General features: G+C 34.7%; 2 protein-coding genes across 5 annotated transcripts in view; one reads left to right on the top strand and one right to left on the bottom strand.

Annotated features, from left to right (window-relative positions):
* Nucleotides 1-10,083, bottom strand: part of pigs (pickled eggs) — a 42,317-nt gene extending 32,234 nt beyond the window's left edge. The window contains exons 1-2 of one of the 3 annotated variants that reach the window (XM_066399763.1): nucleotides 9,799-10,083; nucleotides 8,198-8,541 (exon numbers count right to left, since the gene is read on the bottom strand). In XM_066399763.1, the coding sequence (XP_066255860.1) occupies nucleotides 8,198-8,371 (174 nt within the window). In that variant the 5' untranslated portion in view covers nucleotides 8,372-8,541; nucleotides 9,799-10,083. Of the gene's footprint in view, nucleotides 1-8,197; nucleotides 8,542-8,616; nucleotides 8,992-9,798 lie in introns of those variants that run through there. The other 2 variants (XM_066399762.1, XM_066399764.1) reach the window with 2 other exon arrangements.
* A 955-nt stretch (nucleotides 10,084-11,038) lies between these two features.
* Sos (Son of sevenless) lies at nucleotides 11,039-24,350 on the top strand. Of its 2 annotated transcripts, XM_066399787.1 has the most exons (23): nucleotides 11,039-11,423; nucleotides 12,786-12,905; nucleotides 12,959-13,102; nucleotides 13,162-13,326; nucleotides 13,513-13,524; nucleotides 15,823-16,001; nucleotides 16,058-16,218; nucleotides 16,271-16,484; nucleotides 16,552-16,640; nucleotides 16,697-16,858; nucleotides 16,916-17,082; nucleotides 17,140-17,448; nucleotides 17,658-17,791; nucleotides 17,846-18,131; nucleotides 18,182-18,445; nucleotides 18,498-18,680; nucleotides 18,757-18,871; nucleotides 19,012-19,178; nucleotides 19,438-19,599; nucleotides 19,683-19,990; nucleotides 20,256-20,445; nucleotides 20,831-21,105; nucleotides 21,226-24,350. In XM_066399787.1, exons 1-23 carry the CDS (start codon nucleotides 11,334-11,336, stop codon nucleotides 21,404-21,406), a joined length of 4,077 nt encoding a protein of 1,358 aa, XP_066255884.1. In that variant the 5' UTR covers nucleotides 11,039-11,333; the 3' UTR covers nucleotides 21,407-24,350. The 2 variants fall into 2 exon arrangements, with proteins under 2 accessions (XP_066255884.1, XP_066255885.1); XM_066399788.1 differs by lacking the exon at nucleotides 13,513-13,524 and having other exon boundaries at nucleotides 11,040-11,423.
* The last annotated feature ends 7 nt before the right edge of the window (nucleotides 24,351-24,357 follow it).

Below are 24,357 nucleotides of genomic sequence, written 5' to 3'. Positions count from 1 at the left end.
CCATATTACCTTGTCAAAAATTTAATATAGCCATCCCACGCACATTTCTGGTCGAGTGCTAACAGTTACCTTGTATAAACTATTATAAAACATTCATCGGTCATTATTTCATGTTCGCTGTATTCCATAAGAATTCTCCATAGTTCCCAAAAGACTTAACCCATAATTCCAAGGGTGACCGTGGTCAGTACTGGTCCAGTACCCAAACAAAACACGGTCGCATGCCCAAATAAGGTACGCACCTTGACACGCACCCGCCGCACTTGTTTTCTCGATGACTGTTCATTGTTCTGCATCTACGCCTTCTTCACTGGAAGAAATTGGTACATGGGGCTATTTTTAGTCAATTATTAGGTACTTATTACGTAAATTCCCTGTTTAGGAACCTTTATGGGAAAGCGAAAAAGGCCCCGCAGATATTCGTGTTCCGTGTGTACATGCCTGAATAAAGTGTAGATTAGCATAGGTCAGCTGGGTCGTGCCGACACATGTAAACCATGTGATAATGTCAAAGTATTTAAATGCCAAAAAAAATTAAAAACTTTCCACCTATTGAATATTTTATCTGACTTAAATATACCATAAAAGCCGGAAAATTGATAGGGCTGGCGGCTGCATCAAGCTTAAAAGTAATTTTTATGCATTATTCACTAGTGTGATAAGTTAGTGTGTCAACTACATTGACATAGATATCTCATTAGCTACTGATGCATTTAACCATTAGCACCTTTCAGGCAATTAGTGTCGTTGGTTGAAGTTTGTAGGCCTAACTGCATAGACGCATATATCTCAAAGTTGGTACCAACAAACAATCGAAGAATGCGGAACCATTTTTTCGTGGACTTTAATTTTAGGCCATCATTATACCGAAAAAATCTTAGTTAATTCCTTCAACATTTAATAATAATTACGCTTTTATCCTAATTCTCTAAATTTATATAATTCCTCACGCGCGGCCGGTTTCAACATTTTATTCAAAGAATCGTTGGTCGTTCGGTGTCTTTGAAAATCGTCGTTAAGATAATAAAAGTTGATTTAATTTTAAGATAAAATCCACGAATGCCTTTATACACCTATATAGCGTTTATGGTGCTGTCTAACGGTACCCTCGAATGGGGGGCATTTATTCACGATAGTTGCCGCGTTTTTCTCATTCAAATTGCAGTTGTGATATGTTTGATCGGATCAGTCAAGACAAGTAGAAAGAAATGGTCAATGGGGTCAAAAAATGGGAGCTTCAGTGATAAATGAGAGTTTTTGGAAATGGAGTAGGAACAAAAAATTTCAAATTAATCGGTTAAAATAGGCCTGGTCTTCATTCATTTCTTCCCTTCTCACACAAATATTCACAACCAAGACACGGGAAAACACAATACGTATTTATCCTTGATGCACTGCCTATAATTAGCTCATGTGCTCTCTTGCGGAGGTGGAGATGCATACTCCGTGATGCATCTCAATAACTCTTCATATTAATCACTTGCTATTTGAGACAACACATCGAGCTTCTTCCGCACGAGTCTAAAACCATAAATTGCACTTCCAGCACCGTTCAGGAGGCACATTCCCTTTGCATATGCAGAAACATGTGCGGGAAATCTTGAGGGTGGCCCCTCAGCCTCAAGCAAATGACATTACAAAACACACAGTCATTTAATATGGAGACACATGATGCCCTGTGGGACGCTCAGGGTCATAAAATTCGAAATATTATTGTCTACGAGCTCATGCCAAAAAAGAACATCCTCTACAGAACTCTGCTCTCAGAGATGAGTGGAGGTTTCAGAGCGTAGAATTGCAAGGAGTAGAAACTATACCCGGAAACAGCGATTCAGGTTTTCAGGCTTTCTAAATTATAGTCGGTTATTATCCAAGTTTGCAAAACGAAGAGCGAAACGACGAGCTGGAAATGGATGAATTAAAAAAATTTATGAAAACAGAGGACAATTAACCATGGCAGTGTGGTAAAGTAGTTCATAATCAAATTGCTAGTAGTGCGGTTATGAACAACCGCTCAGAATTAGAAAAATTAAATTACCCTTGACGAATTCAATTCCATTTAATCGGTACGTTCAAGTTAATTCAATTGGTAGTCTATTCTGAATTACAATTGAAAACTTCTGAATTCTAGTGTGAAATTATATACTACAGCAGAAGACAGCTGCACGAGATATTGTAGAATCCTCATGGTTCCTGTACACTGTTCAGCCGCACCATTCCCTACATTCTACACCCTGTATATGCATGTTCAGAGGGAAGAATCATAAAACAGCCTTAAACTTTAAATTCAATCCTACAATCGGTGCTGTAACTAGAAATGACCGGACCGGAACACGGTCAGTTAGCTTCGTACATTTTAAATCACAACGTGTGAGTCACAACGCGGACATGTAGTACTGCCATTTTTGACAATTCCGGTGGGATTCGAGACTAGATTGCATTCTTGTTATCTTTGCAATAAAGACATTAACAATTGAATGAACTAACTAGTACCTCAAGTGACCCTCCATATCTAGCTATATCATTATATCAAGATCAACTAGTGATAATACATCATTTTAGTTGATTTGGTGAGAGAATACTTGAAAATTCTACATGGTAAATAGTTCGCTAAAAATGTGTTACAAGGCTGCGAATAGACCATGTATCACGATTGCAGAAAAAATGCTAACATCGTCGCGAAAATGTCTGTTTTCGAAAATAACCTTCTTGGAGGTTACTCATGAATGGTCGTACAATCCCTTGCCGAATTTTAAAGACGGTTGAGCTGAAGGTTTTACATGTGTGACTAACAACCACAACTAGATTGGTATTCTTTCCTACAATAAGAGTTTAACATAAAATACCCATATATAGGTCGAAGTGCCTACAGCCTTCGAGAAATTTTTAGCGATTATTTTGATTTCCATATAAGACCATATTAAATTGTCGGAACCTTGTGTGTCGAGGCATTGTTCCAATGTAACTCGCCAATAAGGACGTTTAATTTCTCCAATCTTACCTGTAAATTAAGTAGTGACTCACGTAATTATTGTCTTGTAAAGTGCCTGAAAATGCCCAAAAAATCAAAGCGAAAATTCCATTGGCGCCAGTCTAAAAATTTTCTACTTTATTTTTGGGTCACTCATAATTCAACCTGAATTCCTCTCTTCCCCCGTTGACATCAAAGAACGTATATAAACCAGGTCTTATTAAAATAGAGCTATGATGGATTCTGGCCATTACACGGCATCTTAAGATTCTAAAGCGGCAGATCTATATAACGTGTGCGGTTGACACTATTTTGCTTCGGACAAATATAGCACCCAAATATCCACGGAATTTTTATTGGGATTATTTTTTACGACTTGAATAGATGGATCTGATTAAATCGAAAGGGCAATGAAATCTCTCAGATTATCTAAATTTGGATTAATCTGACGTCATATCTCTACACACAAAATAGAATTTTAATGCTGCTTAATCCCTTAAAAGTGTTATTAAGAAAACGAAACAAATTTGGGAAATGTTGTACGTCACTAATGGTTTCCTAAGGCCGAATTAAGGCGTATAACTGGACAACAATCACAAACCTTCGATCGATCAATATATCGATCGCCGCTAAAACGATTTAATAATAATAATAGTTGCTCCCACACATGATAGTAAAAGTGCTTAGTTTTTCAGTCTGTAGGATAGCCTTAATCTGTTAGCCATTTATAGCATGTTCGATTTGACACAATTCTTCGACACTAATACCCATGGAGGTACCTTTCGGTATCTGCGATTACTTAATTGCCAACAATCAAATTATAATGATAATTTATAATGCTCAGACACAATTGAGTTGTCTCGCGGTTTATGGTTTATAGCGGTTGTTATAGATGTGAAGCATGATTTAGAGCAGCGTTGGAAAAGTGGTTAAATCCAACATGTCATGCAATCGTAAGGGTTTCCTTAAGTTTGAAGAACATTGCCCCCCTAAATAACACCATAACATTATAAATATGTATCTGATAAAAATAATGAAGTGTTTACTGTACATATTTTAGTTTCACGACTCAATAATGTGGTTTCTATTCGTTTTTTTTATTAATTATTCATTTTTTCACTTGCATTCTAAACGGGCTTTGAAATGTTAAATAGAAAGACGACAAACAACTTTGTAGAGAAAAAATCCGCCACAATAAAAATTCGAAATAAATATCCTCAAAACTGTAAGAGGAAAATAATAAACATGTTATTGGAACTCTAACACGACGTATCTCAGCATGAAGCAGGAAAGGCACAGACAGGCAATATTTTTACTTATCTCTGCTAAATCTACAAACAACAAATAAATAATGGATGTGATACTTTCCTACTTTCCTATTTCCATTAAGTTCAAATAGGTATTCACTTCCAATATTTAGATTTCGAGAACCGTAAGAGGTAGAGGCTCTGTTAAATTGAAGCAGGGTTGTTCTTTTTAACGGAGGATAATATTTAATTTTCATATTTTACAAATTTCAACTGTTATTTTCAAAAATATCCAAGCAAATGAAAATTCGTAAATTTTTATAATTATTTCTTCTTGATTTAATGCAAAATAATCAATAAGATTTTCCTACAATTGTCTAAGAGCTTTAATGAAGTGACGTAGTTTTTAAACTAAATGACGTTTAGATTTTGAAATATCATTTTCAACTTCGAAATTTTAAATATGGCCTCTCATCAAAAATACATTTTGAACTATTAATTAGTGCCTAAAAACCACATCTGCGTTACTTTTAATTAAAAACGGCAATTCTTATTTATCAACTGTAGTTTTTGTCAAGTCATTCCTAGGAAAGTAGGCAACTAAGTAAGAATTTACTACTTCAGACATACTAAATATGTGCTTAGATACTCCATTTTTCAATTTCTTCAAGTTGCATCTTCAAATGCCAAAATTTCGAAATTCTTAAATTTCAAGATATCCTATAGAGCGATTTAAATAGCCACAACAAAGTAGGGTGCTAATTTGACTTAACCAAGATTAGCTTTAACAATGCAAATCAAACTAGAATTAACTTGTGTAAACTTGAACGGTTTCATTGAAAAATATGTGGCTATTTTGCTAATTTTTGTAGTACCTTGAACATGGGAACGTATTGACATGAATATGATTAAAATTAATATTAAGAAAAGGGACATTTTCAAACAAGTCAGGCCATGTGCGACATTAAGTGGTTTTCCAAATACCTCAGAGATTTAGAAGAAGATTTTAAAAGTATTTTACACATTTTAGATATTTATCTACCATATGTATATTTCAGTTTACTATTTATTTCTATTTTTTCGTTCATACTTTTACTTTCCTAGGTTCTGAAACCAGTTAATAAGGGTCCTCAACATCCTTGCAAGGTTGCTATAGCTACGTGATTTGGCACATGTATTTGATTATCAATATTTTCACTTGAAAATTTAACTTATTTGAAATTTACAACGAAACTTAGAGTGAAAACATATCGTGACTAATTAACATTTAGATAATAAGTAATCTTTATCGTCATACAAACCATAAACTTTGTTGCTGTTGTAAAAACCGACATAACCAGTCGTAACTCGATATCGATGGATTACAATGGAGATTTCAAATTCAATCGAAAAATTAATTAATCTAATCATCACAAGAACAAAGTAATACCAATTTATTATATTCGTTTACACCTTCTCGATACACGAAATAAAAAAAACTTGTTTTGATGAATAATATTTTTCGGTCACGCTTTTTTTTGTTTGCAAATAAATTTTAGGAGATTAATATAATTGAATTATATATACTTCCATATACATATACATAGTGATCATTTAAATTTCATATCTAGCCAGGTGTGGAATTTTACACAAAAAAAATAGAAGATAAAAAGTAGGTCGTAACTTGATCATATGCCACAAAATTACGTTAAAATTAATTTTTGATAAAGAAGACGAGTGAGGTTATGCTGCTTTATATACTTTTATCGACATTCATTCTTTTCTTCAACAAATTCCACAGTTTACTAAATATGAAATTTAAATGATCTCTCTGTATAAAATACTTGTTAATCGCAATAAACCTTTTAATTAATTTAACTAATCCGAACTAATAGAAACTCAAATCGTTACTTAATGTTGAGTCGCAGACATTAAAACATATGTGGCACCATCTAACAAATCTTTTTCACTTTTAGATTATGAAAATATTAAGAGATGGTGCTGCTATGAGTATTAGTTCATACTTTTTCAGGTTTTCTGGCTCAAGGTCTATAGATTTCCAATGAATTGTTGCGCAAAACCGCAGTTTCATGCCTAACGAAAAAAAATAATTTCACACATTATCTTTATTCATATCCTGGTAAAAGTTAAAAAAAATAGTCTAAAACTAGTACTTAAAGGTCGAAGCCCCGGAGTAGTTAGTATCACGGTTCTATAGCCATATAGCTTTCCGTTTTGCCTAAAGCTGTCAAGCAAACAGTAAAACCGCAAGTACTTGGCAATTTGGTACCACTATTTTTTCTACGATTACAACAAGGATAACAAACATTAAGTAAGGATCAATATAAAATTTAATGCGTGTGACATAATCGTCCATCAAGGTTATTTTATTTTAATTAATGCATTTTCTAATTCGTATATTTCGGTTCGGACGATGTATGCACTCGTTTAACAGCACTAGAAGGTTTTTAAGTGCTTTTAATATTGCGTCCTAGTCAAATAAAACAGTAATTCACTATAGAGTGAAATTGCTCCTTAATTGAAATTGCTTATGCATTTAATTAGGCTTGAACATTTAGCAACATTAAGATAAGGTTTCAATTATAACGATAAAAAGAAGCCATATCACCAGCAGTACGGTCGATTATTAAAGTTACGCAAAATAGTGGAGAAGTTTCGCACAAGAGAAAATAAAACTGAAAACAGGAGAAAAATATTTAAAGGCATAGAAAAATATGTTTTTTCAAGTTTTAAAAATTAAGTATCTAATAAGGAAAATAATTTTATCATTAACTTTTGAATACTGTGACGTTGCTGATTTTTTTATTTTTACTTATGCCTATAGAGATCTCCTAGATATATCTACTAATAAAAATTGCATATTACCTCAAAAACTCTTATTGCCAAATCAAAATTCAACACATTAGCAAGTGCAAATTTAAATACAATAAAATAATTACAAAATTAAATTGGAAACCTTTAGAAAGGCATAGATAAGTAGCCACTAGAAATATTCATATAATATTATTCCCTTAAGGGCCAGTTGTGAATGTGCTATTAGCTTTAACATTAAGCTAGTTTCCGTAGAAAAAAAAAAGAATCCCACCAATACTGAGAGTAAGTTTTAACGTTTTTATGGAAATTAGTTTGCAGTTAAAGTTAACAAACAGCACGTTAAGAATTTGATCCTAAGTAAACAATTAGACCTTAGGTTTGGATTTTTTTGTATTTTCCCAAAAGTAGATATAATAAGAATGAAGCAATAAAATTATAAAAGGGAAATTGCAGCAGTATTGGTCGCAATTGATTATTACACATAGACTTTTAATAGATTATTACAGATAGAGTATGAAATTGAGCATAGACAAGTCACAAAAAAAGCAAATAATTGAAGAAATTAGGCAAAAAATAAGATTTAGTTTTGAAATGTGAGTCAAAGTCAATAATTGAATAGCAAAGATATTTTCTGCAAGAAATAATTCCAGTTTTGTAATTTTATTACTTACTTCATATTCATTGTACCTACCTCTGCGTAAACGATAAAAACTCCAATGTTGGATTGTTTTTTGCAGAAAATAAATTTCAGTTAATTTGACTTTAAGTAACCAAGCAAACCACATTAAATTATTGTCTTCCTATATTGGATACATGTAAATTATTTTTTGACTACTACTTTCTGACTATATATTCTGTTTACTGATGAGCTTGATAAAACCATTACCAAGTTTTTAACGTATTTGGACCATCCGATATTTTAATTGGACTACACCTATATATACTTTAAAAATAAGATGACGCACATGCACAATAAGTACCCAACTAAGGTTCTTAAAAAGCGACAATAATTGATTCTTCTCAATTAGCATCGACCACGTTATGTAAATATCAGTAACGAGCCTTAAAACCTCCAAAACCTTCAATTAACATTTTCCCTATATTATACATTATAATTATATACTTACACCTTTTCCGTGTATAAATAGAAAAAAATAGAACTTACCTCGCATAAAGCAACTCCAGTCTCCAATTTCTCCATAAAATTGTCTACAGCAATATTGAGATGCGGATACATGGTCTGTAGCCATTCTGCCAGATCTTCTTTCATGGCATACAGGTATTCTTCGCTGGATTTAAAGGGCCTGAAGGGCCTGGATTCAAGAAGGACCGAACTCATGTTTTTATTGTTATTATAATTTGTTATTATATTTATGCCGTTTGGTGAGTTTTTAAGCAAAAAATTAGAATTCTTTAGGAGGTAACAGGTTTCTCATGGAGGACGTCTGAAGAGGGTGGAATAATCATCGTTTTGTCTGTCGAGGAAATGCGATTTTTTTCGTTTATTTTCTGAAAGGAGAGCAATATTTTGATTATGACTGAAAAACTGTAAAAATTCAGAAAATAATAATAAAAAAATCCTACCAACAAAAAATATAGAAATGCCTCTCAAACAGTCAAACAACAACAAACAAAGTCAATAAAAAAACAAAACACGAAAAAAACGAAGGACGTAAAAATCCGAAAAACAATGCTTTTAATGTCAAAAGAAAAAAACACGCACCGGAAACAAAAACGGTGAAACGGAAACAAAGCACAGTCGTCGCGGTTCCGTCGTCGGGACGTCGCTTCGAGTAATGAAAACAAACGCGCAGCGTCTACACAACCGAACTGCTAGATAGTCTAGCGAGTCTTTGAAACAAATGAATAAGTAAGTAATGCGCGCAACCTCCGCATTGATAATACTTCGGCAACGGGTACTACTTATGGGTAACCCTCACACACGACTTTTGTTGATTGTCTCTTGTTTTTCATTTTCAGACCAATTAGCGCTCATGCGACTGCGAGCCTGCGAATTATTCGATTCAATGATTTTCATACTTTTCTTAGTAAGTTAACGATTTTCTGGTAACTGCAAAGTGCCTGCCACTACTTGGTCAAGCTACAAATAGGCTACAAATGACTGATTTAAAACTGCAGTAAAAATATAGCGTTAGAAGTTGTCCTCAAATATTTGCAATTTTTGTAATTTTTTCCATTTAGAACGTACAGATGCTTCAAATTGTCCAGCTTTATTGGTTTTTTAAGTGGAAAAACTGCTATTATTATTTTAAATTATTAACATGTAGTTGCGATGGCTTTAAAGTCACTTTTTAGATCACTAAGGAAACTACATAGTTTTCCATGGTTTCCGAAAGATTTTTTTTGTGCTCCGTTTAGCTGAGCTTTTATAACTTTATTAAAACCATGATTGAAATATTCGATTCAAGTAGGACAGAGGACAGAAATGCTCTCACAAGTATCTATCTGGAAAATGAATCAAAGGTACCCCAAAAGATTGAACTTGAATATTTAAGCACGATTAAGTCTAGGCAATCAAAACTCCTTAATAACTCTGTGAAAAAATTGAAAATGTTCAAATACAATAAATTGGTACTCACTTTGTGTAAAACTCATTAGTAATGTAAGTGCGTGAAACGCATTAGTGTCTGTGACTGCGACTGTAAGATGCCGTTTGCGAATTTAGGGGCAGGCAAAGGACAAGTCAGCTTCTTTTTGTTCATCACCTGACACGGCATATGTTTAAATACTTAAAAATGAACATACCTTTAAAATGATTACTAAAGGTTTCATTCCTTAAATCACCGCACTTTAGGCTCCTCAACAAGGCAACTCAAGCCAAACCTTAAACGCGTTCTTTTCACGTAAAATCAATAAACATAATAAAGTATCCGGTTGTAAGGTAGAAAAGGCGTTTCTATTTCAAAATAAGTAAAAATCCAACAAAAAGTTAAACCCAAAAAACGATTAATGAAAACTGAGGCTTAAGGAGTTCAGCTGATCACCCGGCCATAGACATCATTTTCGATGTACACTCGACGTCGGCGTCGCGACGCCCGGTAATGCCGACTGCCGATGTCTCGACGCAACCCTCAACCCTAGCCCTCATAGACAGGGGTGGAATTTTCTCCCCCCTTTACGGATTAATTATGAGAAAATCTAGCAATTACCATAGGAGTTTCCGTTCAAATTTGATGATTTTGTTCCTCTAGTAAAGCTCTACCTCTAAAGAGAAAAGTAGAATTTCTCTACATTATTTTTGAGATACACATTTGTCAAACATTTTTAGTGTAGGTACCCCCGGAATACTTACTACTCTGTTAATTCTCCCTCTCTACTAATAAGATGACCCCCTCTCTGATTTTTAATCTTGACTATTTCTGAAAAAACGCAAACAAAATTATGCTTAAGTGCAAATTATATATTTTGGGTCAAATGATTAATGTGTTGTTTGTTAACTACAAGCTAATCTCCATAAAAACGTTGAAATTTACCCTTTGGACTAATTTAATATTTTAATTGGGACCCCCAGTAAGTTGTACCAATAATGCCAATGCGTAAAGAGACAGCAATAATGTTCTTAACAATATGGCGAATAATAAAGTATGGATAAGTTCCCATTTCCCAAGTTAAAACTACATTTTATCTGGTGTGGCAACTATGCCCAGACATCAATAATTTTACTCAAGTTTTTCGATCTATGTTTTTCTTTTTAATACACACAAATAGAAAAAGATAAAACGCATTTCGAGCTTTGCATAGCTGCCAAGTCTTATCGATTTTCTCCACTGCGCATCTCCCAGGCTCCTTGTTAACATTTTATTAGACAATAAAAAGAGATGGTTTATTAACGTTACAACCCAATGAACAGTGATAGCTTATAACATGGACGATTTGTTGCTCCTTTGAAAAGAGATAAAAACCCGATTCATTACAGAGTAGCAAAGGATAGATATATAATCCATGTGTTCTTGGAAAATTGTGAAAAATGGCGTTGTATCTGTCACGTCGCAATTTTGACAACTGAATGTTTTGTGGTCCCACTCGAACGATTTATTTTGAAGAAAAGCCCAAATTTAATAGTTTTTCGCGGAATGAAAATCGCCAAAAACGGAAAATGTGCAATGTGACCTAAAGCGAAAAGTGTTCCGTAACGTTTTTTAGTTGATTTTTTGTTTGGGTGCACCGTTTTTAAGTTGAAGATTTCCGCTATTTTTCCCGTCTTGAGATGACAATGGCGGTGCTAAAGGAGTGTTTCAGGAAGGAGTGCTGATATTTTTCACGGTTTTCCTTAGATAAATATGAATACTGGCATCGGCTCAGATTACGATTTTGATTCTGAAGAAAACGCATCAAAATGGAAAGGTCTTTTGACTGCCGCTTTGAAAAAAGTAAGCGCCCCAAGTAGACACTGCACATAGCTTTTCATTGCTAGGGGGTAAACCTCAAATCACTTTTAAGCTACTTATAAGTATCTAATGAAACGCATTAAAAAAGTACACTAGATACACACCCTTTAAAATAAAGAATTAATATCAATTAACAGCAAAATTTGGGCTGAAATTGAATCAGTCCTCAGTTAGATTCCAGTTATCTGCTTACTTCCCAAAATCTAAATCTCGTAAATAAACTTTGAGGTTTAATTAATATAGAGCAATTATTGCTGTTTTTGCAACGGTAATATTTGAATTAAAGTTCCGTATTTTCCCTATTTTTTTCCTTTTGGAAAAGTGAAAGGAAAATAACCCTGGAAATAGGTATACTATCTGAGGTAATTTTATCATTTGTTATATTAATTTGCATTAAAATCAATTAATTTTTAATTCTATTAAGTTTTTTACAGGATTTTCTTAATTTATATAGCTATTGTGAAAACTTTAGACCCTTTTTGGTTTGAAATATAAGGATTTTCTAGTTTTGTTTATATTTTAATGTCAGTATTTGGCAGTTTTTAATCTTTTTACAGGTGGTTAATTTGCACTTCCAATGTTTTATACATTTTAGATTAATTTGGGATAAGAAAAAAATCATATTTTAGATTTTAAAAAAATTTTTAGTTTAGTTTTATCTAAATTTTTGACAAGACTTGAAAATTGAGTATCCTGATTTTGCAATCTTAGGTTATTTCAAGTTATAAATGTATGTATGATGGGTTTTATATCTTTAGATCTTTATTAAGCAATTTTTAGATTGCCTAATATATTGATGTGAATGAGGCTTATGGCATGAAAGAGGTGTGTGACAAAAATTGCATGCCATTAAGGGAAAATCAGTTGCATATCATTTTTTTCAGATATATTAAAAACTTATGGTTTCTTTTAAATGGCCCAGAATAGGTATTATTAGATTAGGCTCTTTATTTTGATTGACAAAATGTAAGGTTTAGTGATAGTATTTATAATTTTCATGCATGTGAAGAATTTCTGTTCTGTAATATACCCATTCGCATAGAAGAGATATTTGCATACTTTTTCCCAGTATACCTAATTTTTGATGAAGTTCCTTTTCCACTCAATGTTACACAAACTATCAAAAACATTTTTAACTCAATATGATTGAAAAAATAGATTACCTTGAACCACCATGGCAATGTCACAAACATACTCTCCATCTTACTCCCCACTTATAAAAAGCATTGAGAATCGAGACATCATAAAGCGTGAAAAATATGTTTCTTTTATTGTCTTAATTTAATAACTGAATGTTTCTCTCATGTTCATTATATAATTTTTAGTATTGATATATTTTTCTAGGTATTAGAACAGGTTCACCCTTCTCTGGGGGCAAGAGAAGAAGCCCTCGATTATGTAGAGAGTTTATGTCTCCGACTTTTAGGCATGCTATGTGCCAAACCTAGTCCTCACACTGTGCAGGTATTGTCTACTCCTTCACTCAGTGAATTTCTTAAAAAAAAGTCATTTTCCAGGATGTTGAATCCAGGGTACAAAACACATTCCCCACGCCTATTGATAAATGGGCTCTCAAAGAAGCCCAAGAAGCTTTAGAGAGGGGAAAAAAGAAGTCTGTGCTCCTATTGCCTGTGGATAGAATTCACAATCTTATGCAAAAAGTAAATATTGTTAGAATTTGATAACTGGCAGATAGTTTTAAAAGTTTTATGAATTTAAGGAATTGTTGTCCTACAAAGTAGATTCAACAGTATCGCTGTTTCTAGTCGCCGTCTTGGAGTATATATCTGCGGATATCCTAAAGCTAGTCGGAAATTACGCCAAAAATATCAAACACGTTGAAATTACCTACCAAGATGTGCAGATATCTATGAAAGTTGATAAGGTAGGTGTGTCAATGTTTTGAACCGTTCTTGTAGCATTCAAATTACAATTGAAAGTTTACTTTTTCTGGTCAAAAATACGTTTGAACTGCGAGAGAGAAAAAGAGCAAAGCAATCATTGCGTTTTTAGTTTAGTTAAAAATAGTTGCTATAAAAACTGCTTTTTGCTTTTCACGCTGCGCCACAAGCCCACATTCATGGTATGTAGGGTTTATAATTATTTTTTCTACCATATTTGATATTTGTATTAAAATTGTGCATGATACCAGGAGGGGTAGCTCACTCATATAAAAACGTGTGTGGCAATATGAAATAATGAGAGTTGCACAATGTATGTGTTTGGCCGTGATTTTATTTCTGTAGAATAAAGACACATTTTACAAAGACTTATTTGTCTCATTTTAACTCATTTGTCTTTTTTGGAGTATCTTGTAAATAAAGATTAAATAAATAATTGCACTCCACTTAGAATTAAGAGCAGCTTGACCTGTCATTTGGCCATACATCAGCCCTTAGACCAACTATGGATTACAGTTTAACCAAAGAACTGAACAATTTCATGAAGTATTTTATTCGTATGACTAACCGGAGTTTATTAGGCTGACTAAAAAAAATATTTTCCTGGATTTTCTAGGTTCTTCATAATTATTAGGTATTAAGAAACGTGATGATTGATATGATGAATAAAAATGTTATAGAAATAAACCTTAACAATCACTCTTATCAGACTTCTGTCGTAATCATTAGTCGAACACTTATTTGCCTTTATTTGATAAAATCACTTCTTTTGATGCATTACAAGACCCTCTTACGCAGTTATGATAAAGTCCTTATAAGATCGCGAAATGCGTTAGGATATTACAATGAGGATTTTGCAAGAAAATCGGGTTTTCTTGAGGCCTACACTTCATTTTTCTAAATACAGATGTGAGTTTGGTCGTATTTTGGAATGGCGTTTTGTCCGCAACTCGATTTTTCCTTAATATTTCGTAAACCAAATTAAATTTAACAACAATTGAACCATCCTATATAATAATAAAATTGATAATTTATTAAGCCCAATTGTTATTTATTGTCACTTCCAGTTTAATCGAAACTGGTTATGAATTTGTTTAATTTATGTGGAAGCCTGTATACTGTATCCTCTCAATTTTGTGCTTTTTTATGTAATTTACTATGAGTGAGCAACCCTTTGCATATGACAACATATTGAGCATTTGTCAATAACGACTATTAACCACCTTAAATATCCAATAAAACTTACAATTTTTTTTTGTATCTATAGTAGTATGTGTATGTATATGGTTGTCAGTGGTTGGCACTTTACACACAATTAGAACCTATCAAGACTATACAGCACTCCAACTATACAGGTCTTTCTAAACTTTTAGTACTCTTCATAGTGTAGAATTCTTATGGCTGTAGATAACTGCAGAAATCTTTACTTTTTTACCATTATGCATTTACGCCTCTTTTATTGCTTACTTAATTTCCACAAGCACATTTTTTTACTAACACATCTACAGGCTTTCTTTTCAGTTGCTTGCTCTGCGTTTATTGTTCCATTGCCTGTCTTTCCAGCTTTCTAGGCATCTGGCATAATTCGAATGCCGCTTTGCACCTATTTTTTCGTCTTCTTGCACCAAGTTGATATCGTTGCCGGCACAAATTTTTAACGTGTCAGCACTGGTGCATGTAAATGTAAGGTTTTAAAGCACCTATTTGGTCTCTTGTATATATATTTCTATTTGATTGATACTATAGATTAATTTAAAGTTTTATAGTTTTAAGGGAGAAAATTAATTTCCAATGAATTTGAACTTTGAATAGGAAGGTTTCCCATTTTGAATATTCAGATTCAATTCAGAAAACAAAGCGGAAGCGATATATTCCCAATAAATGCTATTTTGATTTGTATCCAGTCCTGAGGCGCTTAAAAAAATACTTAAAATTTAGACTTGATAATGGTATATATAACTTTTGCTTAAAATTTGTAAAAAGATCCATTATTATTAAAAAAAAGTAAAAGGTCATCTTTAGATATTGTCAGTCATATATTGATTTAAAAAATTTGAAAATCTCACATCTTTTTAAAAAATAAATCATCATCATGTTTTGCAGGAAATACATGTTCTTATCTGTAAGTAGCCTAGTAACATTTATACGAAAAATCATATGTTGGTAATAAAAGTACCTTTACTGCACTGGCAAGTTGCATTATTGAAAGGTAGACTCAAATTTATTTCCGAACTTAACTTTCTCCTCCAGGGTTAAAGTTTAAGAAAGAGTCTTTGTGCTCCATATCATTACACAGAATTTGCTTTATTCAGTGTATATGGGGTGAAAGAAGTCTGTTTTGACCAAGTCTCAGGTAACACTTCCTGAACAGCAATATTTATATAAATTTCCAGCACTATTAATACATTCTTAATAGTAATTTTTCTATCTAATGCTTCTAATCGCCAATAAGCCATCAGGATTTAAATCGGTTTTTTCAGGCTTTGATGGACATGTTCTATCAAGATGAGGGCGGAGGTAATTTAAGCGAACGATTGAGCGAAAAACTAGTATTGTCCGCCCCGCGGACGAGCCTTACCTACGAGGAGACCGTGAGGGAGCTAATCGCTTCAGAGAAGGCTTACTTAAAGGAGTTACATATGATCATTAAGGTTTTTAGGTACTGTCCTATTTTTTTTATTGCATACAGTGATCTAACATTACATATGGTTACAGAGAAGAGATTAAAAAACTGACCAACGATCCTAAAGACATAGAACTGATTTTCTCCAACATTATGGATATTTACGAATTGACCTACACCCTAACTGGAAGTTTAGAAGACGTCATGGAAATGGCCCAGGAGCAAATGCCTTATATAGGGACCTGCTTCGAAGGTATTTGTATAGCGCTCTTTGGTGATTTTGTGGTTTACCTTGTGGTGATTAGAGCTTGCCGAAGCAAAAGAGTTCGATGTTTACTGCAAATATGGCAGAGATGTCACCTCTATCACATGCAGGCAGACACTATTGGAGCTTTTATCGAAACAACAAGCCACTTTGAATACCGCCGGACAGGGAATGGCATTGGCATTGAAATATTATTTGCCTGCTCTTTTGACTCACCCTATTTGGCATTTTTTCTCTTATATGGATTATATTAGGTAACGTCCTGGTTTACAAAACAGATGAAAAAGGGGATATATTTTCATTTATATTTTTTAATAATAGACTGCTGATTGGCCTGTCTCCAGCTCCTGAAGATAGGGAAATGCTGACTGAAGTTGAGGGAATGCTTAAGCCTCTACAGGATGAATTAAGTGAGCATTGTTCGGGGTATACAATTTTTTCGAATTTGTCCTTTTTTAATGCACAGCTCATTGTGTTCCTTCACAACCGAACCCCCGGGGATCGGCCACGTTGAACCAAGTGAAATCAAGACGTTCCGCCGCAATAGAGAAAATTCAAGAACTGGAACGGATAGTGGAGAATTGGGATTCCAAGGATTTAGGGCAGTGCTGCAATGAATTTGTTAGAGGTAGTGTTTTGAGTGTGTTAACCCCTCTCGACATGAAGTAATTGTTTAACGTTTCAGAGGATGTGTTAACCAAAGTAAGCCAAAAAAGACTGACCGAACGTCGTGTGTTTTTATTCGACGGTCTTATGGTGTTGTGTAAACCGACTACGTCGTCCAGGCGGCAGAGTTCAGTGCATCACACACCCCACACGTGTAGACTGAAAGAACGATTCTTTATGAGAAAAGTACATTTTTTCTCTCTATTTTATAACAGCTACGTCAAGAGACGATGCATTTTTTAGGTTGAAATCAAAGATCACGAAGACACGGAAGAAATAAGACACGCGTTCGAAATATTGCCAAGACAGGCACCGAGCGTGATGCTCTGCGCCAAAAGCCTCGAGGAGAAAAACTCCTGGATGGCAGATCTAGTCATGTTGAATAATAGGTCAATGTTGGAACGGGTTTTAGATAGTATATTATCGAGGATAGAACAACAGCACCCATTAAAGTTGCCACCACCGGAGCTGTATAAGTTCGCAGAACCAGACTCGCCAGATAACATCATTCTGGAGCAACTGGAAAACGGCGGTGGCGTACCTTTGATTAAGGTAAGTGTGTGTTGTTATTTTTACCAAAAATCGTTACGGATGACTTCATAGGGGAGTTCATGCAATAAAACCGAGCGAATTACCTATAGTCCAAAAATTTCAAAAAGTCTAACTGTATATGTAAATTTTATAAAGCATGTATCTATATAGTTTTGAGCCTGGTCCAGAATAATAAAATACTCAATTAACTAATTTCCATTTTATTTCAGGGTGCTACTTTATACAAACTAGTCGAACGTCTCACGTACCACATATACGCGGATCCGAAGTTCGTAAGGACATTTTTGACCACATACCGGAGCTTCTGTTCTCCTACCACATTACTCAATTTATTAATCGAAAGGTATGTTTGCCGCTCACTGTTTTTGTTTTTTTCATATTTCTTAAATCCGCTTAGATTTCATATTCCTGACCCCTCGAAAGTATACGAGCAAGACCCGAACGACACAGACAAAATTCAAAAAAGCAATCAGAGGGAAGATTGGAAAAAGTACAGAAAAGAATATTGTCAGCCAGTGCAGTTTAGAGTACTCAACGTTTTGAGACATTGGGTTGACCATCACTTTTACGACTTCGAAAGGGACCCGGCACTTTTAAATCAACTCGAGGAATTCTTAGATTCAGTTGCCGGTCAAAATATGAAAAAATGGGTAGATAGTGTCAAGAAAACCATTAAGAGAAAGGTTGTATTTGTTACGAATTGAATATGTGAATTTCTTATGAGGGTTTTTAGAAAGAGAACGATAATCAAAGGCATAAAAACGTGGCTTTCGTGGAAAGACCGCCTCCTATAGAGTGGCACTTAGCATCGTCCAGTGAAGAGGAATTTAGCTTGTTAAAACTACATCCTTTGGAGATAGCCAGGCAACTTACGATAATAGAGTTTGACTTGTATAGGATGATCAAACCGAGTGAGTTAGTCGGCTCGGTGTGGACCAAAAAGAACAAAGACTTGACCAGCCCTAATTTGTTGAAGATGATCAAGCACACAACAGATGTACGTCAAGTTTGTTTACCTAAAATGTTAACTACTGAGTATTTCTTTTTAGTTTACCAGATGGTTAGAAAAGAATGTAGTTGAGGCTGAGAATTTCGAAGAAAGAGTGGCAATTGTGAACAGGATATGCGAAATAATGATAGCTTTAAATGAGATGAACAACTTTAACGGGGTTTTGGCTATTGGGTCCGCCACACAGTCGGCGGCTGTTCATAGGTTACGATTTACATTTCAGGTAAGAAATACTTATTCTAATCGATTCAAAATTCAGCAAATGATGTATTTACATATGTTTAAATGTCTGTTTTTAGGCAATTACACAGCATTATAAGAAGGCACTGGACGAATGTGGAAGAGTGGACGATCATTTCAAAAAGTACCAAGAAAAATTGCGATCTATTAATCCACCGTGTGTACCTTTTTTAGGTAAGTATTAGTCATATTTTTATGCGAAAACAATTTACTATAACACAACTCAATGATGCACTATAACGTACATATTTTAACATTTAATGTTGTGTTTTGTCCTATCATTGTAGCAGATTTTTAATGGGTTTTTGTTTCAGGAATGTATTTGTCAAACATTCTACACATAGAAGAGGGCAATCCTGACTATTTACCGGGAACTCAGTTGATTAATTTTTTTAAGAGACGAAAAGTAGCAGAAATTACAGGAGAAATTCAACAGTACCAGAACCAGCCGTATTGTTTTCAAGTAGCTCCAGCGATAAGAGTAAGTTTGGTTCGTTTTTTTTTTATTTTAGGATGGAGGAGGAAAAAAATAGTGACAAGCAGTAGACAAAATACTATGTAAGCTTTATTAATTGAGCTATCTGTTTCTTAGACCCGATTCAAATATCATTTTCAATTCAGTTATCAACAAAAATGTTTTGCTGAATGGAAACGCTTCCACCTCTGTTCAAGAAGGACAAAATTACTATTTATATTACACTTTTTAACGTGTTTTTTTAAAAATTATTTTTCTATTTAAGATTTTTTTGGAAAACCTGAACCCATTCGGCGATATGTCAGATACCGACATCCAAAACTACCTCTATCAAAAGTCCATGGAAATCGAGCCAAGAGGATGCAAGCAGTTACCTAAGTTCCCAAGAAAGTGGCCCAATTTGAACCTCAAAAGCCCTGGAATTAAGGTAAGTGTGACCGCTTCAGGGTATCGATTCAATTTTTAAGTATTGTGACGCTTCATTTTTTTTAATATTGTGATTTAAATCAGCCAAAGCGAAGTGCCGGAAGCGCGGTAGCCAACAGCATAAACACAATGAGTTCCACCCTGAAAAGCGACGACAGCAAAAGTGAAGACTCGTCGAAAAGCGATAACGAGTTCAGTGTGTTCGCTCCGGTACAACTTGGAACTGGGCAAAACAGTCCGACGCTCAGCCCAAACTCGCCCGCAGCCCCTTCGAATCCCATCATGAACTTGTTCAATCACTCAAGAAGCCCAAGCGTCAGTTCTGTGGTGTCAACCGCCTCATACAGACCTGCGAGGACCTCTGAGAGTGGGTCCAGTTTGCCGTCGCATTTGTATGTTTAACTTTTCAAGTAAACGGTGTCCCAAAAAGAAGATAAATTTTAATTTGCAAATTAAACACATTAAAGTTTTCAAAAAATACTATTATTTTATGTTTATGCTAATATGCACATTTATTACTTAGTACACCCATAACGATTTGTGAAACAGAATATTAAACTATTTCATAAACAAAAAACAACATATAATGTTTAAAATTGCCTTCATTTTGGGACACCCGTTATTATCACCTTTTGTTTAAATGTATTTAAATTAAAGCTCGCATAGACACACCCATTCAACAAGTTCAATGGGAGCTCCGAATAGTCCCGGAGGGCCTCGCACTCCCACTTCTCCACACCCACCTTCCTCGGCAGAGCCAAACAGCCCACGAATGCTACCGCCCACTCCACCTCCTTTACCACCCAGAAGGCGGAAAGATAGTCCCGAAGTGAGTTCGCCTCATCAGGTGAGCTTTAATTATTACCTAATTCCGGGGACCTCGCCAATAAATTAAATTGTGCTTTTTAGAGAAGTAGTTAAGTAGAAATACTTTCGTTTCTAATATCTCCTTCAATAATCCATAGACTTAAAACTGGTTCAAGAATTAGTATGTTTTCAGTCCAAAAAGGAGAGTCACTTTACTACGTGACTCATCGCAGGGATCATCCAATTGCTAACGCTTTTTAGTGGTATAGGTGAACCAAATGAAACAAAATTACAAAATATGGGAAATATGTGGAGGCTAACTACTTCTTTATTCGATTCGATCTCTCAACAAGAACCAAACAATCGCTTAGCAATAATGGTTTCCAACATTTAAAATTTGGACCTTGTTTCTTTCTTACTAGCAGCAGGTCAAACAAGCATCGGACGCTCCTCCCTTACCCCCGAAAGACCAGTCCCCGCCCCCGTTGCCGCCCCGCCGTGAGCCAGGCATCTCTCCCATTCCGCAGTACTACGGGTTGCACTCGCACACCCTGCCCCATCCCGGTCACTATTCGGGCCACGGTCCAGTCCCGCCCCCGCTCAGACCCACGCATGCGTCGCAGCTGCATATCCGTAGACACGCCCATCTCACGCCCCGAACCTCCACCCATGCTCAACAAACGGCCAATGGCGGTTCAAAGTAAGTTTAAAGTAAGAAGTTTTGACGAGCCTTAATAGGTATTTTCGGATATTTGTAAGAGTGTAGCATTTCCGAGAAGTCCGGGTGGAAAATATTGTTTTTTTTTTAATATGTATTTAGCATTCCCATCGCCACATCGCCTGCCCGACCTCCCACGATATCACCGCGCTACGGCTCGAGCAGCACAAGTGAGTCAAGTTCGGGCCAAATCACTCCTCAACTGCCGCCCAGACCGGCTGCCCGCTCCGCCGGAATTGCTTATGAAAGCATGTTCCAGTACCCGAGCACGACGGGCACCTAGGACGAACCAGGCGGCATTTTTATGGTGGTCATGATCCCCTATCGGCCTTAAGTAAGGAGATTTGGTTCAGTTGGACCTATCAATGTCGTCAGTATATTACACAAATTTATAGGAGGTCGCTCGGGTTTTTTTCATTAATGTGACTCAAGTAAAATTGAGGCTGGATGTTTTTTTTTTTAATCTTCGAACCTATGCTGGATTTAAAGATTTTTTGGGAATGTCTTTACTAGCAGGGTAACGTGATATAAACCACAAGGCACCTGAAGGTTGTAATCTTAAAGGCTGCTGGGAGTATTGGCGTTGATTTTCAAGTTTTGAATTCGCATTTAGAGCAAACAGAAATTTTAAAGGAAAAGTTGAGTCATAGTAGTGCGAGCAACTCGAAGCCAACCAAACATTTACGGTAGAGGCCTTAAATTGTTTGAAGAAAGAGGGGCATCTGATGGTTTACTTTTTACCATTTATAAATCAAAAAATACTTTTCGGACTCTTCATTCTTGTCGCAACGATTTTACCTCCAAGAAATTGTCTTCAACTTTAAAGGTCCGCGTCGAGTGATAATAGGACCACGCGTGTGTTCCTCTGTTCCCTAACAGAATTTGTTATATTTTTGTGTATCTGAGCCTGCTCTCAACTTTCACATATAATTTTTTCACCTTTTCTGCTTATAATCTGAAAACTGCTATTTCCCAGTACCTATATTTGCTGTCTCCGGAATGCACATACCGGGTGTTTCTGCGAAGTGTTGTACGATTTAAAAACTTTGCACACTTTTTAAATTCTTCCTCATGTGATATGTTCATAATTTGCCATTTTGATGTATGTAGCAGTTATTTACTACTTCCGGTTTGAAGGGCCCTTATTTGAAAATGTTAAAATGGCGTAATTTTTTCATTGTTCACATATTTTTTAAGGTGCGATAAAGTTAGCCCTTTATCGAAAGTTTTAGGTGCTAATCTTGCATGTAGAAATTATATTTTAAAACTCTAAAATGAGCTTTTAAAATAAAAAATCAATTCAAGTTAATTGCATTTTCTTTACACTATGCAAATTATCAAGTGTGGGAACGAACGCGGCTCTGTATTACAACACAGCTCAATGAGTCGTAGACAGGCCTGTACTTGTGTGACCATACATTATTATAATATGGAGGCAGTTTTACTCATCCATTTAGTATTCTAATCCGTCATTTTTGAGAACATATTATATGATGAAAATTAAACATTTTTATTTCCATTTGGGGAGGACCACTTTGCAGAAACACCTGACATAACCCGTGGCACTTTTACATTTTAGACACTTCTTCGTTTCAAGGCTTAGTCAAAAGACAGAAAATGCACTATTTATAGACACCATATACATATATCGTCAATTCTGATGCCCCTTTTTCTTGCTTTGACGTTAATAATTATAAAATTCCAATATTTTTTTAATTAAAAAACCAAATAATGCGCCGATTCATTCGTGCCACCCTACACGCTTAAACTAGGAACTCTACGCTTGCAGTCAGGAATAAACGTTAATCCGGTAGGCGACAAGATTCAAAGGCATTGAAATTCGTGCAGCTTCCAATAATGAACTTGAACCTTATCCGAAACCGCTTTTTTTTTCGGACATAAGTACAAAGTTTAAATTCTAAAATAATAAATTAAATAGTAATCTGTGTAAAGAAGTTATGATCCTATTATAGGTGTAAACTCGAGAGCTCTCTTCCACTCACTGTAATAAATGTTTTAAGAGATTAATTGTTGAGGAACTAAGGTCTTTCAGTAAATTAATAATTGTCGCGTAAAATTTGTGGTGTATTCGTCTTCGGTTGAGAAGCGCTACCAGTTATTGTGCAGTCGCTTCCTCTGATGCCTGTTTACAAATTGGACGGTGATCTGGATAGAAACCCGTCACCCAAATTCTAAATGTAGCTATTCTAAAATTAAAGTATAATCATAAATACTATTGTAAATATAAATGTAATATTTTCCCTTTAAATATTTGTTTCAGATTTCTTATTTTCTCAGAGCTATTGTGTTTCCTAGGCTCCCCAAGAGTTATCAGTTTCAGACGTAAATTTCAAACATTTTTAAAGACAGCTTCATGTAACAAGTCTTGTAAATGTCGTGTAAATAATGTGTAGATGCCAAATATTCAAATTATTGATCATCTGTCATGATATTGTATTGTAATCGTATAATTATAATAATAGTAATCGAATATTATTTTGTTTTACAAAAATAAAGCGGTATCTATCTAATTTTTGTACCTAGCTAAAGAACATCATACAGAACGTTAATAAAGACCGCCATAAAAATGACATAATACTATAAGGCAGTTTGTATAATTTAATGTAAAATATTCCCTGATTGTAACAAAGAAAAATCACAAAGGAATTGTACAAGAATGCACTGCGTTTTAGCGCTTAGTCTTTATATAAACAAACTAAAAGACGTGTTTTCAAATTTATGGTTGGAAGGAAGCAACAAAAGTTTTCATTCTTGATCGTTAATATAAAACTAGCGCCCTCTAAAACACATTGCATCTTAACTTAGGTCATTTTTAATTTGACTTTGGGTCCATTGCGTAATTGCGGATTGCTTTAGAAATAGTTCAGTTTAATTTAGAACATGAACTTTCATCAATTCGGGATTGTCTTATGCAGTAATCAATAGGTATTGTCTGGTATAGATATTATGTTAAATAGCCTCTTGATTCTAAGGTAACCCGCTTTCTTAATGAACCCTTAACAGTTGGGGGATTTTCTTATAAGGAGATTGATGTAGGGTGATTATTTTTATCGAAAAATCAACGGGAAAATTCTCCGACGATGTCAGTCTTAAGATATTTTTTTTAATCTGTGATAGTAGTATGAGGACCATATTTGTAAAAAATGATGAAATATTATATATTACCATATTATAATTAAGTACAATTAAATGTATCAATGTATTAATGACTCT

The sequence above is a fragment of the Euwallacea similis genome, chromosome 19 (genome assembly GCF_039881205.1).
Source record: "Euwallacea similis isolate ESF13 chromosome 19, ESF131.1, whole genome shotgun sequence".
NCBI classification, from domain to species: domain Eukaryota; kingdom Metazoa; phylum Arthropoda; class Insecta; order Coleoptera; family Curculionidae; genus Euwallacea; species Euwallacea similis.
The sequence above is the reverse complement of the archived record's forward strand: the minus strand, read 5'-3'. Positions and strand labels throughout refer to the sequence as shown.